Here is a 20,620-nt window from a genome sequence, read left to right on the forward strand (position 1 = left end):
CCAAAACGGCCGCTATGGAAAGCATAGATAGCGCCACCGTATTCTTGTGTGTTTGACAGAACAGCAATGCTGTCACAATGTTAAATCCCATATAGGCCTTTTCATGTGACAGATCCGTCTATGCATTTGTTTACATCGGTGGAGGACCGGTGCTAACACGGGCCTGTCATTTTCATAGAAGAAATGTCAAAGTGCTTCCCGATCAGCTGATTTGAGACGTCATTTGAATAGGCCTATACAGTGGCGCCTTTGTTTTGATGCGATGAGCACTTGCAAAAACTACCTTCAATGATCCATTAAAATTAAATATTGTTTCAGTGGCGTTTATCTATTTTCTTTGAAATTTCATCCAGCCACACCACACTAAGTCCTGTTTATCAAATCACATTTTGACATGAAAATTAAAGACATTGACATGCAATAAATAATTACATTTACTTGTTATATAATATGTTAATCAAACAATTCAGGTGCAGTAATGAAATAACGAATTAATTTAATCTGATACTGGTTGAACAACAGAAGTGAACTTGGTGCGCTTTAGTTGTTCAGAAAGTTGCATTATCGCCATCGAACCCCGTCAGACAGAGTGCACATTAGTTATTTCAAGTTTATCGTCATTCATTTAAGAAGTTAAGATGACGTAGTGGAAGCTCACTAGATTACCACTCAGAAGTCACGAGTTCGAATCCCGATGATACTTTTTTTCTTTTTTTCTAACAGACGGTAATGTATGTATGTTTATTTATTTGTGACGATAACCTATTAGTTTTAAACTTTTTACAAGGTCAAGGAAGCAACTTTTAGATTACATGGTTATTTTTATTTTGCAGTAAAACATTCATTCCTCACTTCACGCATTGAACTGTGAACTTGATCAGCAAAAGTGCACCAAATGGGAGTAACTTGGTGCGCTTTGCAAGAGCAAATTCATGGTTTTCTTCGATCTCAAGAATCTATGCATGAGCACGTGAGGACCTCGATTCAATACATACGAATCCTTCCCAATCATAGTACATAAACACTAGTGACATGGATTCCAACATGCATGGTGATGATAAACATTATTTGTTTCCAATTTAGTTGTGTTGAAAACTATGAAACACATCCAACCATACCGAACCAAGAACCATATTTTTCAATTTTTGTTCAGCCAGAGTGAACTGAGTGCTTCATATTTTGACGTTAACTACGTCTTACGGCAATATACTGGGTGTCAATTGAAAATCTGAATTGTTGCGACCGTCACGATATTATGTAAGATTTTAAATACTAATAACTCAGCCATTTATCGGTAGATTTTCAATATTTTCCCACCAATCGGTCGGAAATTTATACAACATTTTACTCAAATGGAGAAAACTTTTGATTTTTGACGATAGACTGTCGAAAATTGGGAAAATGTCGACCCCTTTCTTACGCAACCAAACTCGTTCATATTGTCTTCCACGACTCCACTGGGTTGGCTAGTGCACAATAAAAGCAGCCTAATTTCTGCTTCTTCGCGCATTCGTCTTTTGATGTTAACTACATCTTACGGCAATATACTGGGTGTCAATTAAAAATCTAAAATGTTGCGACCGTCACGATATTACGTTAGAGTTTGAACTAAAGGAAGGCTGCAACTATGAAAATTGACTAAAATTCAAATGCAAAATATCACTTGGCGTAGTTAACGTCATGCGGTCGTGTCTGTACACAACCCCCTCTGATTTTTTTTAATAAAATCCAGTGTCCAGTTACATCGATAGATTTACTAGTATATTCAATTTCGGTTTACTTATTGAACACTGTTAATCGCATGTGAGCGATAAAAAATTAAAATTAATCGTCCGCGATAAGACTTTAAAGTAAAATATTTCAGAATAAAGTTTTTGGCACTTGGTGCGGTTTAGCAGAACCCCGACCATTTATCGAACTTGAATAGGGCGATATTCAAAACTGAAAAGGCAATAGATGGCTCTTTTTCAATGGTAGTAAAAACGAAATCCTGAAGCAAAGAAAGCACAACATCTTCTGTTGCGCACACAATGTAATGTATTCTCTTTACACTTGATTTCTAATCACTACATTTTTGATCCATGGAAAAAATTACTAACAATTAGAAAACTGAATCAAAAAAGTAGTGATTAGAAATCAAGCGTAATGTGAATAGATAACATTTTGTTTTTACTTCATCTCCCATGGTGCTTTCTTTGCTTCAGGATAACGTTTTTACTACCACTGAAAAAGAGCGATCTATTGCCTTTGCAATTTTGAATATCGCCCTATTGCAAGTAATTTACGTTTTTCATTATTTACCATTCTTCCATGCGCTTGTGTTGGAAATTTGAGAATCCAGCGTAGCGCGGTCAGTGAGTGGAATACAAACATCAGTGTCGTCGCTCGGCGGCCAGTGAGAGAAACTGAATGTTCGACAGGTTGTTGTCTGTATTTTTTGCCGCTGGCGCCAACTGTTAGCGTTTAAGGACGAAATAATCAGTCGTTACCCTATTAAGGTGAAGATGAATCGAAGCCAAAGTCCAAATTTTCAAGAGTACGGATCTGGAGAACCATTCATTCGTTTGAGCTGAAAACCTTATCGATTGGTCACCACCTGGGAGGGAGAAACCGATACAAAATTTATGTACGTCATAGTGAACCGAGATTCTGCTGTCACGAACTGTCACGGTGAGCCCAGATCTTGAAGAAAGGACAAACTTGATAAAAGCGCGTAATTGATCAAAACAAATTTTTGCATTCCAACAAAGTTGACAACAGTCGGTTGAAAATCAATTCCTGCAACACCCAAAAGCAATGCCACGATAATACCTTTTAATTTGATCGAATATAAAGTCAAGAAACACGCATCTTTTTACTGTTTTCCAATCATTATTAAAATTGAATGCACATAAAACTATGGCCCTTTTTCCAAGTTTGTCCAGAAAGATCGAAGGTACACAACAAAAGAAAACTAGCGATTTTCCCCAAGCCTGCCTTGATTGTCGTTGGTGAGCGGGAGTTATCTTGCAATTTGGAAAAGTGTTGTGTCATATTTCGTGTGTAGTATCGGTGCCTCCCTCCCAGGTCACCACCAGCTAGTGACCAATCGATTAAGTTTTCAGCTTAAACGGATGTTTGGTTCTCCAGATCCGTGCTCTTGAAAATTTGAACTTTGGCTTCGATTCATCTTCACCTTAAACGAAGGCCACCTTAAGATAGTGAAACGAACAAAATACGACTGTATTTTCAATTTTCACCGCATTTACGGAAATGAAAGGAGGGTACGCTTCAAAGGCAGCAAATCGAAATCGGCCTTTTTGAAAAGTTATGGGTGACGTTTTGACGACAACCCTGAAAACTCGTTTTGTTTTCTGTTCTTTTTTCTTTTGGTGTGACACTTCATAAGCATCGAAACGTCAAAAATCTTTCAAAATCAGAGGCACGAAAATGGCGATCTGGAGCTCACTTGCACGTTCCGCTCAGGTTTCAGCCCAGTTTAATTCCCTGGTCCGCAATCCGGTGCTACTCACAGCAGCCAAAAATGGTAAGATTGAATTTATCTTAAGTTACCACAAAAAATACTTGTTCATTTTCGAGATATTCGATAGTAAATCGAATATGTTTGAACGAGCAGTGTTATGCAACATGAACATTGGAACTGAGGTTCTCAACAATAACAAAACAAACTTTTTTTCAGCACTGGTCCAGAGCCGTTCGATGGCCGGAGGACACGGTCCGAAGATGTTCACCATCACTCCATCCCGGTTCCAGTGGCACAAGTTCAAAGATATGTTCCATATGTACGTGATGGTGGGCGCAATTCCGGTTCTGGCCGTTATCTTCTACGCGAACGTTTTCATCGGTCCGGCTCAGTTGACGGAAACTCCGGCCGATTACGAACCGAAGCACTGGGAATACCACAAACATCCGATTACGCGCTTTATCGCCCGCTACATGCTGAACAACCCGCAGCAGGATTACGAGAAAATGTTGCACCATCTGTACGAGGAAAACGAAAAGTCGCAGATGCTGGCCCTGGAAGCCAAGATCCGCCAGAAGATGGCCGAGCGACACGATTACCAGTCCTATTACTACCGTCCGGCCATCGGAAAGTACCATCGGGTGGCGAAGGAGGCGGCCGATCATCTAGAGTCGATTCGGGGCGATTAAACTGGAACACCAGTGAAGTGTTGGATGTAGAATCGAGGCAGTGAGAACCGTTACGAAATAAATTGAGCTCCTTAAATGCGAATTTTGATATTCAGCGCTGACACTCATTATTGAAAAACAATTCCACGAGTTTTTCAGGTTTTTGCACAGGGTGTCTGTCTACTTGTTCAAGGAATACAACTTTTGATATTACCAGGTTTTTCCCTGGTTTTACAAATTACTTGTAGATTCAAGAAATACTCTTGAAAATATCCCAACCTTTTTCAATTGCGATCCTAATCTCCGCATCAAAATAGGCGACTGGCTAAATATTTTTAAGTTCACAAAGTCCTGGATTTTTTTCCTTTTTTTTTTTTTTGAGAAATTGTCTAAGATTTTCCGATAATTTTGCCTAGGTTTAAATGAAAATTATGTGCAGGATTTTGTGAAAAAAATTTTGCACAGCATTACGCCAGATTCTTGCTTAACATTTGTTTTGTAATCGCTGTCTAGTGTTTTCCTGCTCAGAATTCTATTAGAACGCCACGTAGAATTTTGTGAGTGCCCTGCCCATGATATTCTGCGAATTATATTCAAGATTCAGTGTTTATGTTATCGAGAATACTTTTTTTATACTGCTAATGATTCTGTACGAATCTTTCTCAACACTTATGAGAATCCTGCACAAGTATTCCATAAAGTTCTTGTGAATGATTTTGTGAGAATCATGCCTAAGATGTTTCACAAAATCTTCCTAATATTTTAGATAATTTCACCCAGGATTTCGCATATAATCCTCCAAGAATTGTGCGAAATTACCGCCCAGGATTTTGAAGAGTCTAGTCAGATTTTGTTTGACTAATTTGTCCTACGACTTTTGTTAAAGTTGGAAATTCAGTCTATCTATCATGAAGTGAAAAATGGGCTTTCTTATTACGAACTTCAAACGCCAACTTTAAGCTAAATTTTATGAAGAACAATTTATTTTATTGATGTACAAGGGGGTCAGGGGCCAAGTCTCCAGCATAAGTTTAAAAACTCACACCTTCCATAATACACCGGGGGTTTTGGAGTTTGGGAAGTAGGCAACGCAACATCTTTGACCAGAAGGTTCTTTAAGTTTTGCTTTTACTCTAGACTTCCCCTACACGTATGAATGATGCAAGGTCGAAAGAACATGAATCAGTCATACATATAACGGTAGTGAAGTGTTTTGCCTAAGGATATGTGAAAGGAGGGATTTTGTGTGGTGTTTTGTAAATCGCTCTGTGGAACAAATTTGTTATTAGTTAAATAATAAGTTCATTTGATTTACCTTTCAATTAGTATTCAATGATTACAGAAACTTTATACTTAACAAAGGCGTGGAGTGCAGCAAGCTAGGTGGGCGGATCAAGTGCGTATCGATTTGGCGAGCGTGGGGCAGAACCGAGGATGGAGAGATGCGACCGCAAACCGTCGTTTTCTCGGCCATTACGCTGCCATGATAAGAGATGCCTTTCCTCTTCGATGAATTATTCTTCGAAGCGGGTTAGATATGAAAACAAGGATAAAGAGAGAAGGAATGTTAGTGATTGTTACATGCTATATGGCAGTATTGGCGTACATTGAAGTCATACAAAATTTGCTCTTTGGATTCCCACGATAACAATCCCTGAAACTAATGATAAACAACAAAAAATGAATCCGAAAGAGCGAGAACCTTGATGTTTCAATGTATGACAATCCAGCTTTATTGCATGTGAGAAGTTCTTGGTGATATTCTCACAACGGCCATTCAGAATGGTTCGACGGATGTAGATAAAAGATCATTATGATAAAATTAACGCGACGACATGTTAGTAAACTCAAAACGATTATTATATTTGCAACTGTTAATTTAAATAGTTAAGCTAAGGGTCGGTTATCGCATATAACTTTATAGATAAGCAGCAGTAAAGCACAAACGCGAATCCATCCCATCTTCAAATGCACAACACTTCATTCTGGAACTTTAGAACGTCCATGTTGTAACTTGTTCACACAAGAAATCTGCCTCGACCGAGTTGGCAGAACGCGCCCATACCCCTTTCTGAACCAAAGAACAGGGAACTAATACCATGATACCTTAATTACGAATACAAAAGCTACTTCTATGTTATTTCCACTACTACGCTCACGATAATTATGTTATGATCGTTAGAATAAAAACGATAGAGGTTACTACTACATAACAGAAATACTACCCAAAGAACGCTATTGTCGCCAGTGTTGGTGTGATAAATGCAAAGTAGTGCAAAAAAGCGTAGAGGATTAAATAAGTTATTAATTACAGCATTTTGTTCAACAATATTATATTATATTATAAAAGATATTTAAAAATGAAACATTTCAGTAACAACAGTGCCATCAGTTTTCTAATTATTATACATACATCAGTAACATTACTAAACTATCTCTAATACCGCTACAACCTACCTTACTAAATAACGCAATACCGTAAAATGCCGTAATTCAGAACATTTTGGAATATTTCTCAAAAATCGTAAATTATTGTTAATGACAATTTTAATTGGAATTATGATGCATTACAAGCATATACAAATAGCGGTATGGACAAATTTCAAAATTTTTCTTAAATTTCGATTAATTTTGGACCAATATGCGGATTTAGGCGATGCGCTGAATTACGGTATTACTAAGGTAATAATTACTACATTGTTAGTAAACCTAACATGAATGTCTATTTTCAATGACCTGTGAGACGCAGAGACCACCCGCATCCACTCTTGCGCCTCGTGGTCTACTGAAAAAGATTTATGTATATTGAACTAATACTACTATTAGAAATAGTGCTACTGATGGAGGTGATCGTTGGTTTCCCAGTCTTGTTAATGATTTGAGTGTTAGTAGAGACTGGTAGTGAGCCCTGCCGGTCCCTCCAGCATTACGCGTAGTTATCTGGTGTTAGATCATGCGACAGTAACTAAACTCATGCTGAAGGTGTGATAAATCAAGTGTAAAATATATTTAAGCATTGAAACACATGTCATTATTTAATTTAAAACTATTAGACTAGCTTACATTTTATAAGTTATAATAACGATTATTTTCGCGATCAATTTATTAGCATTAGAGTAATTTTTCACAATATCAACAATATGCAATCACTTGATAAATCACCGTCAATCCCATCACCTAAGGGCAGGGACTAAATTTTATGAAGAACAATTTTAAGGGATATTCAAATCTTTAGATGCATAGAATCCAGTTACTGAACATTCGATCTTTTCCTAAATTTGAAATCTAGTTAAAGTTTAGTTTGAAATGAATGAAATTAAATAAAATAAATGGTATATACCATCAGTGCACCCGATTACGATCATTTAAGGGAAGTGATGTGTTCAAATAATTGTTACAAAACAAATATTAAGTTGATTATAATTATAATAATTATAGTACAGTTGAATTTCGTTCGTTGCACTATCTTTAAGTGAATATTCCATAACAATTAGAAAAACATGCAAATGAAAGAATTATTTTAGCAAATGAAAATAACGTCAGACGACGTCATTTAAAAATTGTTGATGTTGTTAGAAGATATCCGTGCGAAAAAGATTGTGTTTACACGAAAAATCAATCCTTACACTCTTGAGCGGTAATAGAAGCATGACCGGCTACTGGTTGGTGCACTGGTGGTGACTATTTATGCTTATTCTGCGCGGCGTGTGAGGTGACAATTGTCGACTCGCTCCCATTTGATTAACATTAGTCGTTTTACGTCACTTGAGGTGAGAGCTAGTCGTTTCGACCTAATTATTTCCTAATTATTTCAGGACTCGAGAATCCATAATTTAAAAATAAAAAGGGGTCTGTTACTAATCATGCGCAAATCAACACATCTTCTGATGGAAAAAATGCTATTATTGAAAATAAATGTAACAATGGTTTTGAACATTCTACGAATAGTAGAAAGAAGAATACGGCTCTGTAAAGTTGAATACGGCCTGTGAGGCTTTAAATAAACGAACTAAAAAAAAGGGGCCTGATGAAGTGGTTAGAGCACACGACGATGACCTAGGATTGAATCCCATCCCCGTGATAGTAATTTATGACCTAAACCTTATAGTGATGACTTCGTTCAAAATGGAAGTAAAGCCGTTGGTCCCAAGATGAACTAGCCCAGGGCTCGTTGATAAAGAGAAAAAAACAGGCTTTTTCGTTCAAATTTAAAGGAATTCTCATAAAAATCTATCACCGCATTACATTATAGGTTTTAATAATAAATCTTCGAGCTGTTCACTAAATACCAATAAGTAGATAAAAAACCTACCTGAAAAAAACCTGGAATTATCAGGGAATTTCAGCTACACTCAGGGAAATTATTTTGAAACAATAATAAATGGTAGAATATGTCGTTTTTGTGACACAAAATCTCCTCAGTCAAAAAAGTTTTCGGCTGCGCCGCTATCAAAACGTTAGTTGACATGTTCAGTCCCTTCAACGATTTTGAATCAATCAACATAGAAAATGATTAGACAAATAATCAGAACTTAAGATTGCCAAATTGGTAAAGGCATGTACAGTTCCAGTTGGGCGTCGTTCAGGAGCAGTTAATAAGTTGAAAACGTTTAAAAAATTATATACAAAGATGTTTTTTCGCTTGTTGTACATAAATAATAAACTTTATAGGAAATGAGCAAAAATTACGACAGGCACGAAAAATAGTACGTTGCTCAGATGAGCAAATTTGTGAATCATGGTGCAAAACGCTAGAGGTTCCAGAGAAACCTACAAAACTTATTGATGCTTAAGGAATTCTAGTGATTTCTTCTTTTAATTTTCAGAAATTTCTCCAGGGATGCTACCAGCGATTTTTCAATGGATGGTATTTCCTCAGAATTTGGTCCAAAAATTTTAGACCATTCCAACGCTTTCACAAAAGTTTATTCCAGAGTTTTTGGAAATAAAATCGTATCGACGAAATCCTTCATATATTTCTCCAAGAATTCCTCGATAAATTTAATTCTAGGATTCATCATTAGGTTCCTACAGACATATTTCTTGGATTGTCTCCAGCATATCTAGTGGGTGTAATATAATTTTGGTGCATTCAATTTGACCGTTTCTTTATCTGGAGTGAGTGTCTTACTCAGAGGCTTCTCTCTTGACAAATAATATTTTAAAACTTTTTGTAAAAGTTCTTACAGTGAATTAAACATAACCTGAGCTATAACAATAATAAAACTGAAATCAATTTACAATCTCAATAGTGATGTCGATTGTTTTTCTTTAAGAGTTCTTGACGAACAGCAGTATGAGAGATGTTTGCTGTTTCATAGGGTTGGACACTCGCTTGTGGCGCTCATATTTTCTACCAGCTAGAGCCTCTCTCATAGGGTAAAGAACCTTAACTGTAACAGGTTCAAACATCTCTCGAATTTTGAAATTTTTCAAAAGTTTATTCAAGGTTCAGGGATTCGGCCCGAATTTCTCCAAGAAATTTCTTCAAAGTGTTTTGTAGGACATTATTTGGAGATTCTATTGTTTTATATTTTAGGAAAAAAATCATCCAACATTTAGGAGGTCTTTGTGTGAAGATGTATCGAAGCCAAATCACGAATTTTCAAGAGCACAAATCTAGAGAATGAGATGCATCTTCACATTCAGAGAGCCTAGTAGGAATTCAACAAGGCGTAGGGGTAGTCGGGGCGGTTTGGCCAATGGGGTGGAATGAGCACCCCTTGAAAACTGCATAAATTCTTGAAATTTCATCTGAAATAACATGCAACCCCAGAGCTGATGAGGAAATGAAGCAATAGGCATGTTATAAGTCAGTGTTCAAAACTCAAAGAAAATTAAATAAATGATATTCGAAAAAACTGCCCATATTGCCCCGAATGGCTCTTTTAAATTTCATCATTTCAGAATAATGATGTTTGACTGTTAGAATGTTCTTAAAAAATTATATCGTCTTGCACGGAGTGTTTATAAATACTAATAACTTTCAAGTATAATAACAACATAATTGAATTTTTGGATTATATGAGATTATTTTTCAATCAAAAATGGGGTGCTCATATCACCCCATCAGTAAAAAATCGACTCGAAAAATGACAAATTTTGAAAAATCAATCATTCATCCGTGAACTTTATAAGACAAAAGAAATCATGCGGATCTAGTGTATTCATCTAAAAATTGTTGGGCATCATGCAAACATTCGAAAAATTCATAACATTTTCAGCACTTTTATCGACTTTTCCTTAAGGTGGCCAAACTGCCCCACTTTCCCCTACTTAGAACTCACACAAGTTTCATCTGAGATTACTCCAGGATTGTCTTCCGACAACGCAGATTTTTGAAAAAAAAAATCTCCAAAACAATCTAAAAAATTCAACTTAGGAATCAAACTCTCATCACGTGTTTCCTGTTAGGTTTCTTGTAGTATTTATAATTCATATATGGTTTAATTTTTTTTTCAAGCAAGATGTCTTTAAAGTTATTATTTTTAATACGATCATGCTACCAGTCCTGATTTCCCCAAAGTAAAACACTCTCCTAAAAAATATTGTGGGTACGTCGCTGATGTCCAATACACCTGAATCTCATTTTAAGGGAAAGTATATTTCATATCAAAGAACGCCTAAGTTCTCGAGGATCTTATCCATTGACTATTTCCTCCAAAACTTCCTTTTGGAATCTATTTAAGTACAATTCAATTTTTTTCAAAGATTACTTACAAATTATAGAGACGCCACCACGTTTCAGACCAATTCTTACAAAATTTCCGCTCAATATTCCTTTTAGATTTCAGCCAATGATTTCTTTGAGAAGGAGTTATTTTAGGGATTTCTCACGAGATTTCCTAAGATCCTTAAGATCTATCTTAATTTATCTAGCGAATTGTCAAGGATATTTTTGAATAAGTTGATAAATTTCTTAGAAAACCTGAAACTCTTCCAAAAAATGTAGATAAATTAGTAAAATATTTATTTTAAAATAGTCAATTAAATTCCTGGATGATATTTTGCAGCATTTTGGAAAGAATTTTCCGAAAAACATCGTACATCCTTGAAGAAATTTGTAAAGGAATGATCGGAGGATCTACTGAAATAATTGTTGCATCCTTTGCTGGTGTTGACGCTTACTTTAGATTTTAACTAATTCCGTGTGAATCTCAACAGCTCATGAGTTTGATGATGGAAATTGACGTAATACGATAATTTTTCACAGAAATATGTATTTTTTATGGCATTACTGTGTTTTAATTTACAAAACAATTCAGCTGTTGAGATTACGATGAAATTCACGGGAATCCGTAAAATGCGCTAAGTGTGTATGTAATTGATGCAAACCCAACATTAGAAAATATTCGAGAAATGTTAGGAAATCCTGCATGACAATATGAGGAAATTCTTAGATAAATGTCTGTGTTAACTTTTTGATGAATCCCTGATCTAAAGGACATCCTGGAAGGATTCCTAATAGATTTCCTTTAATAACCCTGACTATTTTTTAAAAATAATTCCTGGAACAAACTGTGCATGACCTCTTGATGAAATCTTTATTAATATGGTTGGAAGATTAACTGAAAATCAGCATAGGAACTCCTGCAGGGATTTTTGTTGGGTTTGCCGGATAAATCATTGAACGAACAACTTAAAAAAAAAAACTGGAATGAGCCATTGTGGATTTTCTTGGAAGAATTTCTTAATAACAGGAGAAATTGAATATCTGAAAAACAGCAGAGGGGATAATAATGTGAAATTTATTCAGAGTATTTCCTGTTGATAAATTAATAATAAATTGATATAAATAAATTTATAAATTGATTAATAAAGGTACTTCCTTGAGTGCGTCAAGTGCTGAAGAATTTCTTGTAGGAAATTGAGGAGAAAGTTCTCTACGCATCCCTTAGGCTGTGAACCGTTTCAACGATTCGTTTAACTTTTAGTTAAAATAGATTTGATAGTTATTTTCCCTCCGGTCAGAAATAACCCTGCTCTGGAGCATGGTTAAACTTGACAGTTCAAAAGTTATTTTCTGCTCCCGGTAATTTGAGAATAACTAACCACCTGTCAACTTTGTTCTGAAATACTATTCGACTATCAAAACTCAAATGATCGAACGCGAAGTTGAATTTAACCATTTGAGGGGAAAATAACTATCAAACTGTCAAATTTTAAGGCCACACGGGACGTCATCATAATCACCCTATCCATTTGAAGAAGCAAATCCCAAGAACCACCCCATATATCGATGCGAAAAAAGTATCACTATGATTCTATATATGTAGTACACAACCCAATAAATGTTCAGCTTCATCGGTTCACTAAAACTCGAGATTTGCTTCCACAAAGTTTTGAGGATAATTGTTAGAGTGAGACGAAATATTGGGAAAATAACACGGTCTCCCGTGTCACCTTAACTAAAAGTTAAATGAATCGGTGAAACGGTTCACAGCCTTAGAAATCGCTGAAGAAGTTTTGGACGAATTTTTCAAAGAATGGGTTGAGAAATTCTTAGAAGTATTGCATGGAGGAGTCTCTGAAAGTATTCAGAATAAGCCTCTAAAGGAAAATTCTTCAAGTATTTCTTTGAGCTAGAAATTTCTGGAGAACTTGTGGAATAGTCGCATGATAATCTCTGAAGTATGAAGATATCTTTGGAGCCTCTATAATTTTGGAGAGAAAAACGAAAACAAGTGACTTTAGATACCATTTTAATGAAAAAGATACTTTAGAGACCTTCTTTCTAAAATAGAGGCTTTCAAGAGACATGTATTTAAATAGAGACCAAGTCTCTAAAAAGAGGGCTGGTGGTCTCATTAGATCAAGACAATAGAGACCATTTTACTGAAAGAAGAGAATTTTGTGACATTTCGTCGCAATTATTAACTTTTCAGTGACCAGGTCGAAAGTAGTGACGTAGGCACTAAAAAGTAAATCGCTACCAGCCCTGTTGAAATATTAATATTACTTTTAAGGTAAAACAGTTTGGAATCAACTTTTGTGATTGCACTGGAACATTAAAGGCACAAATCTCGCGAAGGAAGCATCCAACAACAGTGAACTTTTTATTTTGGCTTTGTGCACTAGCAGAAAGCTTAAAATAAGAAGATCAGAAACAACTTCCAACTATTTCTCCAGTTAAGTGCCTTTGAAAACGTGAGTAGGGGCACAAGTCGGCCATTGTGACGGCCATCTTTGGATTCCGAGATGTTTCACCTTAAGGTTGGAGGTTTCTTTCAGAATCAGTATACCCAGAACCTAGGGGAAAGCAGTGAACTTTTTCTGTCCCACATCTATTAATGAGGCTGTGGCTAATATCTTATACAATAAATGACTTAGAATCAGAATGTAGAAAGCTTTCCAAAACGCCAAACAAGCAGTTTAGGAGAAATTTTGATCTTACCGTATCGTGGGCGTGATTCATCCCCAGGCTTGGCTCTTGGCATAGTGCAGCACTAGTTTCCCATTTGCACCGTAGCAGTCGTACAGGTTCTTAATTATCTGATCTGGCGATGGTGCAAACGTTTGGTTTATGTATAAGAACTAGAAATAAATTTAAATCACAGTCAACGAATCCTTTTTAGGCAATTTCAAAATCTACCAATTTCTCGCCAGGCTCGAGTTTGAGATACTTGTGAATAAATTTTATGATAGCGCTTATCGGCTTCTCCTGGTCTACGGCCCATTTCTTTTGCTTCAGTATCGGAGCGCTACCCGTTGCATGGAGAATTATATCAACTGAAATATAAATTAATACTTTTGTTCAAAGAAGTATAAGATCTAAAACTCACTTTTTTTAGTTTCCTGTTTTTCCACTTTCTGTGGTTCTAGGGAGAGATTTTCTACGTTCGATGCCAGCTCTTTGTCTGCGGTTTCGGCAACTGCGTCAGTCATGATCTATCAGTTGAAAATTACGAATTTACTGGTAAAAACTTAACTTTTCTAAACCGCTTGCGGACTTTGCGTGAAAACTTTGCACCTTTTGTTTACGAAAATTTATCACACAAAAACTGAAACTGACAGGGTTTTCAACTCACAGCATGTGGTCATCGATCCCGGGAATAGTGAGGAATTGAATTTCCGGGATTTTCTTTCTGCTTCGCCTAAGGCTAAGTAGCCCGTTATTCGTTTTGGCAGCCATGATGACTTTTCAGCTTGCAATTTCAAAGTGATATAACTCAGTCTTGATAGTTTATATTAACTTGAAAAAGTATCACTGTACGCGCTTACGTGCATAAAGTATGTTGATACTGTTTTAGCTGTGACAGTGAAAAATCAACTGATTCGAAACAGTGAGATGCATTAGAAACAATCATCAACGATGCGTACAAATTTCAATGACGGCATACTTCGCCATAATTTTACCTCAGACAACCCTCCATGTGAATTTATTTTATGGTACAGCAAAAAAAAACGCTTAAAGGCCGGTTTGCTACTGACAAGAAAAGGAATCGCCTATCTCGATGCGTGGAAAATTTCTCCCAAGAAATGGTCAAGAAAATCACTTTTTTCTGATCGCAGTACGCAGTTGAGAAGAAATGTCACTTCAAAGGGGGCTCTCTGTAGGAAATTTCTTGACCCTTTCAGTCAAGGAATTTCTTTACTTTTCTTGGGCAAAACAGCATACTTAGCTTAAAGCCTGATTTGCTACTGAAAAGGAATCGCTAAAGAAATTTCTCGCCGATTCCTTGCGGAAATTTTCTACAGCGACTCCCATTTGAAGTGACAGTTCTTTTCAACTGCGTACTGCGATCAGAAAAAAGCGCATTCTTGATTGATTTCTTGCAGAAATTTCCCATGCATCAAGATAGGCCGAGAAATTACTTGTCAGCAGCGAATCAGGCTTAAGGGGTGGTAAAATGAACAACTCAAGGATCTCGTCTTGTTGCTGATGGAGAAACGGTGAATTTGTATAGTTCTATCCCACAGCATCAAAGATAGAGGTATTATCTAAAGCATCGTTTCCCAAACTTGGTTTTCGCGATCCCCTAACGCCTCGTCACCTAGCTTTTTGTTGTACGACCAAAAGCGAGGCGATGACAGGTCGGGGGGTCGCGAAAGCTAAGTTTGGGAAGCGATGATCTAAAGCATTGACATGAACCTAGTCTAAAATATTTATTTTTTCTCATTTTTTTATCTTTAGCCAAAAACCAAGGGAAATGTTCATTTTGTCTGCACTAGGGTGTTTCATGTATTTTGTACAAAGCGTTACGTATATATTTTTTGGCCAGTTTCATTTAATTTTGCCGTAAATGGACAAAATATTTACGCGTTAACGTCTGTCCAAAATACTTTGGTTATCCTATGTGAGTTCTTCTACTTGGCATTACGTCCTCACTGAGACAGAGCCTGCTTCTAGGCTTAGTGTTCTTATGAGCACTTTCACAGTTATTAACTGAGAGCTTTCTTTGCCAATGTTGCCATTCTCGCATACGTATATCGTGTGGCAGGTACGAAGGTAATCTATCCCCAGGGAAGTGAAGGAAATTCTCATTACGAAAAGATCCTGGACCAACCGGGAATCGAACCCAGACACCTTGCTTGTAGCCGTGGACTCTAACCACACGGTTAAGGAATGTCAGCTGTTGGTGGTAAAATGGACATCATACAATATACGAGGGCAACATAGATATTTTTTAAAATTTCCATTGCATTTCCAAAAATACGTCCATATATGATTGTAATCCATTCAAAAATGATCTCAAGGTATCAGATCTGACATCATTTCAAATATCAGTAAAAATCGTTACTCACTGAAAAATCTCATGTCCTCCAAGCTAAAAGTTACGTCAGTTCTAATTTTCACACATGGTTTTCTACAAACTTTGTTTTCATTGATGTTTTCATGGATGTTTTCACTTCAATCGATCTCCGTAAAAACTCGAACACTTTGTTTTATGCTCTAAATCGTCCGTATAGGCTGGTTTGCTACTGACAAGAAAAGGAATAGCCAATCTTTATGCGTGGAAAATTTCTTCCAAGAAATGGTCAAGAAAATCACATTGTTCTGATCGCAGTACGCAGTTGAGAAGAAATGTCACTTCAAAGGGGGCTCTCTGTAGGAAATTTCTTGACCCATTCAGTCAAGGAATGTCTCTACTTTTCTTGAGCGAAACAGCACACTTAGCTTATGTGATAAAAAATTCATTGAAATTTGTTTTTCCTCATGTTACCACCCCTGTTTATTTTTCCACCACTTCTCCTACTTGACCACTGAAAAACATAAAAAAATCGACAATTCCTCCAATGATCCACGGTGTCCTTTTGAGAAAATGCCCAAATTCGCCAATAGGGTAACGGTCGTATTTTGGACCCCCTAATGGCCGGTACGCGAATCAAATGGAGCTGTCACTTTTCCTTACGGAAAAATGTGCCGCTCAATTATTCCGCAAGTAAAAGTGACACTTCGTTCATACTGGATCAGCTGTCAAAATTACTTTGGTAAAAAAAAGAAATTTTACTTGAGAAGGGACCGAAGCAATCATCGACATAGGGAGAAATATCAAGATGTAGAACATCGAGATGTGGAGAGTCGACTGTATTTAGATATAGTATTGTCGATTTCACCACAAGTTGGACCGCCTCAAAAGTGTGCACGCTCCTTCAAAGTGTGATAGCAGCTCAGGGTTACATCTAATCATGATGCTGAGTTCATGCATACTCTGTTCTTCCTTATAGTTCAAGGAACAATACGTCGAGATGATCCAATGCAAACGTGCACTTTTATCACACTTTTTCTGCACTCTACAACTTTTGCGATAGTCCAATCTGGGGTGAAGGGCGCAATGTAAACATACAACTTTTAAACCTTTACCATTAATATATTAACAACAAAACACAACACACTAGGCTCATTTTACAGGAATTCATGAATTTTACTGTAACCAATAATATTTAACGCCTTTGTACCATCACAACTTTACAAATTCCGGTGAATTTTTACCTAAAAATGTAAAATTTACCGTACTGCGGTAATTTATTTCACCGATTTTTTCAGTTGATTAAATTATGGTGAAATTCATGGATTCCGACAAAATAATTTAAGTGTGAAGGATTTCTTTGATCGTATCAATACTACGCTACCTTTGATGAAAGGGCACATAGCATGAATCTAATGTGTGAAGCAGAATAATGTACGTATTGGCAGTTTTTTTTTCTTATATAATGGTCAAGCTTGGAGGTCCGCATTCTGGCATTTAGTGGTCTGATTGATCTGAAATTTTCACCGCAATTTAGAAATAATATGAATTTCACTCAACTGAGAAATCAAAATATTTGGAAAGTTTGTGTTTGTGTTTTAATTATTGAAAATCTTTAAATTTGCGAAAATTTGCATAATGAAACATTGTTTTACAAACTTATTGTATTTAATTTCAAAATTTTGTTAGTACTTCCATACATGAGATATTTCTTATTCAAAATTTAATAAGTGTTGCAAAAATTTTAAGTTTGCTATAAATCAAAAGTTTGTTTTTAAAAGCTCTGAATATCAAGCTTAGCAAATTTGAAGTTACTTACAAGTTGCGATGAAAACATTTAGGTCTTTCAAAGCACTAGAAGCCGAGTTCCAAGCCACCATACTTGACCATTTTGTACGCATTTGATTCTGTCCAGAAGATTTTACAATTCTACAATTTGAAATAATGCATTATCTTAAACTTTTCCTAAAATCAAGCACCGATGCTTTTCTAATCTTATTACTCAATGATATCTTTGAGTCTTGTTTTACTTTAAAGCAGTTCGAAACTGATTTGTAGTAATTAGAACACTCTGACCACAACAGTTTCTACGGAAACTTCCATTGAGTCTGTTTTACAGCATTCAAAAGTTGTCTGAAAAAGGCCCCCATAAATTTCTGGCCCCGGGGCCCCCAAATTTGTAAATCCGGCCCTGCGCATAAGGAAGTGATTTTAGTTTTTTGTCCCAATTAATTAATTGCACAGCGTAACCATGTCAAAGAACATGCCAAAATGTAGAGAAAAACTTCCTCTACAAGGTAAAGATTCTAATACGGTCATGCAGGATCCATAAAATGTCGAAAATACTTGAATTGTGATGCACTGTTTTTCATTATTTTGGACACACCAAAACATTTTGGACCCTCAAAGTATATATTTTGGACCCCCGGCATTTTCTATCATCTGGCGGCAAAGTCCATGACACTGGTTGTTTAATATGCTTGCCCATAGTCTAATCAATCGATTGACAATGGAAAACCGAAGAAATTCTAGGCTTTTAGTTTAGAAATATGAAAAAAAGTTTTTGTTTACATTTGAAAAATTTCTGACGGCTTAAATTTCTGTGTGTAACGTATTGTAACGGTTGCATGAATAAACTGATCAAATTAAATTAATTTCAGATACAATAAACACATTTTCTATGTACAAATGGTTGATGCAAGCATGGAATAGTCCTATCTTTCCAAATGACATGCGAATTGAGTTGGTCTTTCGATTTAAACTGGGCAATTGGGTTGTTTAGTGATAACAAATTCACAGTTCTTTGTGGCTTGATCGAAAGAGCACATTTTTCTAAGTACAACACGATTTTATTGCGTTTCAATATCTTAATTTTGATATTATAAATGATTAAAAAAGATTTAAATCCCTCGACTCATTGACATTTCAATTTGGGTTCATTCACAAATTTCATAACGCCAAAAAAGTCCATTTTTGACACCCACCCACCCGCTCGTAACGCATTTTGTATTGATATTTTTCAAATTTTGTATGAGCTGTAACATCTTAAGGACACCCACCCACCCCCTCCAGCGTTATGAAATTTGTGAATGGGCCCTGTTCAATACTTACCTGTTATTTGTGAAATTGTCCTAAAATGAAATTTGTTAATGTAAATATTGTAAATAGTACTTACCTGTAAAACACTCACCTCATAAAACACACATCACCTGAAAGTACAATTAAAATACTTACCGTTTTGCCACCCACGCGCCCACTGTGCATGCTGTGGTGCCAATTGAAACAGCATAACTGTTATACGATCAGGTTAGTGTGAGAATGTACATAGGAAACGTAAATAAAAACAGTATTAAAACGACCGTCGCGAGTATCAGTCGACTACGTCTACCCAAATCTCGAGTTTCTATCTCCGTCCGAAGCTAAATTAGCTAATTCTAAGTTACGCGATAGTGCCGTGCTAGTGGGGGAGAAATTTCGATCACCTAAACGGTGCGGGCGATAAAGAACAGCCAAACTCTCTGAAGGCAAGTGATGTGAAGTGGGGAAGTGATCCAAAAAAAGGAAGAAAAGTAGCCGTAAACAAACGGCGAGTGCTTGAACAGGCCCTTTGCATAATAACAGCTCGCCCCGGAGTAATATTTGCCGAGGGGTGATTCAAAACTGATTTCAAACGTGTTTTAAAAATAGTTCCAGGTCACGGAAAATTTTGAAACTTTGGATTCTAGTTCAATTATTAGCGTAGATTCAGAATATTTAAGAAAACGGATACCCCTAAACAAGCCAATTTGCAGGAAAATGGCCCAGGGGGTCCAAAATATATAGGGGTCCAAATTATATTGGTTACCCTACTGCCGTTGACCACTCAACCCAGAGCTGCCACATTTATCTGTATTACACAGATTTTTTTATTCTGACACAGGTCCAATTTGTATGGAACACAGATTTTCTTTCAACAATTTTTGTATGGACACAGATTGTTTTGTATGGGACACAGATTTTCTAACCTGGTGGATACAGATTTTCTATCAAATCATCTGGCAGCTCTGACTCAACCTCAGAATGTTGGGCGTAATATTTTGATGTTCCCTGATTTAGTATTGTATTTTTTGGTAAAATCCAGAATGCGCTCGCAGTTCTGTTTAGAGCTGCGAACTTATTTACACAGTTAGAGAAAATTGCTCAGAACAAAGTATAAAAACTCTCTTGATTTCTTACACCACATGCATCAAAATAAATGAGACTTCACAAAGATTATCAATATTACTTGCCAAATTAGAGTAACACACATCATAATTGATAAAAATAAAACAGTTTTCAGTGAAATTTCGACGTCAGAAATATTAATTTCGCCAGCTGTATAACATTTCATTGAAGTTCGTCAATAATGACTTAGTGTGTAAGAGGTCAGTTTAGCCGCTTATTTACATCTGTCAAAGCCGCCCGGAGTCGTCACAGCCGCCGTCCCATTGTTTCGACTTTGACATTAGGGCCCATTCACATATTTCATAACGCTGAAAGGGGTGGGTGGGTGTCCTCAATATGTTACAGCTCATACAAAACATGTATAACATTCATACAAAAAGTGTTACGAGGGGGTGGGTGGGTGTCAAAAATGGTCATTTTCGGCGTTATGAAATTTGTGAATAAACCCTTAGCTTCGCATCCAGATAACTTCGCATCGCGTGAGCAGGTGCGAATACGGTTTAGTGCTGCGAAGTCAATACGCAGCCGAAAAGAAGCTTTCGATCCCGGGAAACGTCATTCGCTTATTGACGGACAGTTTTATTTACTAAAATTAT

The 20,620-nt window shown here is 36.5% G+C and overlaps 2 protein-coding genes across 2 annotated transcripts; one reads left to right on the plus strand and one right to left on the minus strand.

Annotated features, from left to right (window-relative positions):
- Window positions 1-3,365: 3,365 nt before the first annotated feature.
- Window positions 3,366-4,234, plus strand: LOC5571450 (NADH dehydrogenase [ubiquinone] 1 beta subcomplex subunit 5, mitochondrial). The gene is made up of 2 exons (XM_001659653.2): window positions 3,366-3,526; window positions 3,680-4,234. Exons 1-2 carry the CDS (start codon window positions 3,430-3,432, stop codon window positions 4,150-4,152), a joined length of 570 nt encoding a protein of 189 aa, XP_001659703.1. The 5' UTR covers window positions 3,366-3,429; the 3' UTR covers window positions 4,153-4,234.
- A 9,146-nt stretch (window positions 4,235-13,380) lies between these two features.
- Window positions 13,381-14,127, minus strand: LOC5571451 (autophagy protein 12-like). Its single transcript, XM_001659654.2, has 3 exons — window positions 13,914-14,127; window positions 13,724-13,860; window positions 13,381-13,665 (listed from the first exon to the last, which is right to left on the minus strand). The coding sequence occupies exons 1-3, from the start codon at window positions 14,014-14,016 to the stop codon at window positions 13,543-13,545; spliced, it is 363 nt and encodes a 120-aa protein (XP_001659704.1). The 5' UTR covers window positions 14,017-14,127; the 3' UTR covers window positions 13,381-13,542.
- Window positions 14,128-20,620: the final 6,493 nt, after the last annotated feature.

This window comes from Aedes aegypti, chromosome 2 (genome assembly GCF_002204515.2).
Source record: "Aedes aegypti strain LVP_AGWG chromosome 2, AaegL5.0 Primary Assembly, whole genome shotgun sequence".
NCBI classification, from domain to species: domain Eukaryota; kingdom Metazoa; phylum Arthropoda; class Insecta; order Diptera; family Culicidae; genus Aedes; species Aedes aegypti.

Bases quoted from the DNA above. Each gene is read 5' to 3' on its own strand.
- LOC5571450 (XM_001659653.2), top strand. From the start codon at position 3,430: ATGGCGATCTGGAGCTCACTTGCACGTTCCGCTCAGGTTTCAGCCCAG. The intron at 3,527-3,679 runs GTAAGATTGAAT...ACTTTTTTTCAG, and splicing joins ACTCACAGCAGCCAAAAATG to CACTGGTCCAGAGCCGTTCG.
- LOC5571451 (XM_001659654.2), bottom strand. From the start codon at position 14,016: ATGACTGACGCAGTTGCCGAAACCGCAGACAAAGAGCTGGCATCGAAC. The intron at 13,861-13,913 runs GTGAGTTTTAGA...TTTATATTTCAG, and splicing joins AAAACAGGAAACTAAAAAAA to TTGATATAATTCTCCATGCA. The intron at 13,666-13,723 runs GTAGATTTTGAA...ATTTATTTCTAG, and splicing joins TCGAGCCTGGCGAGAAATTG to TTCTTATACATAAACCAAAC.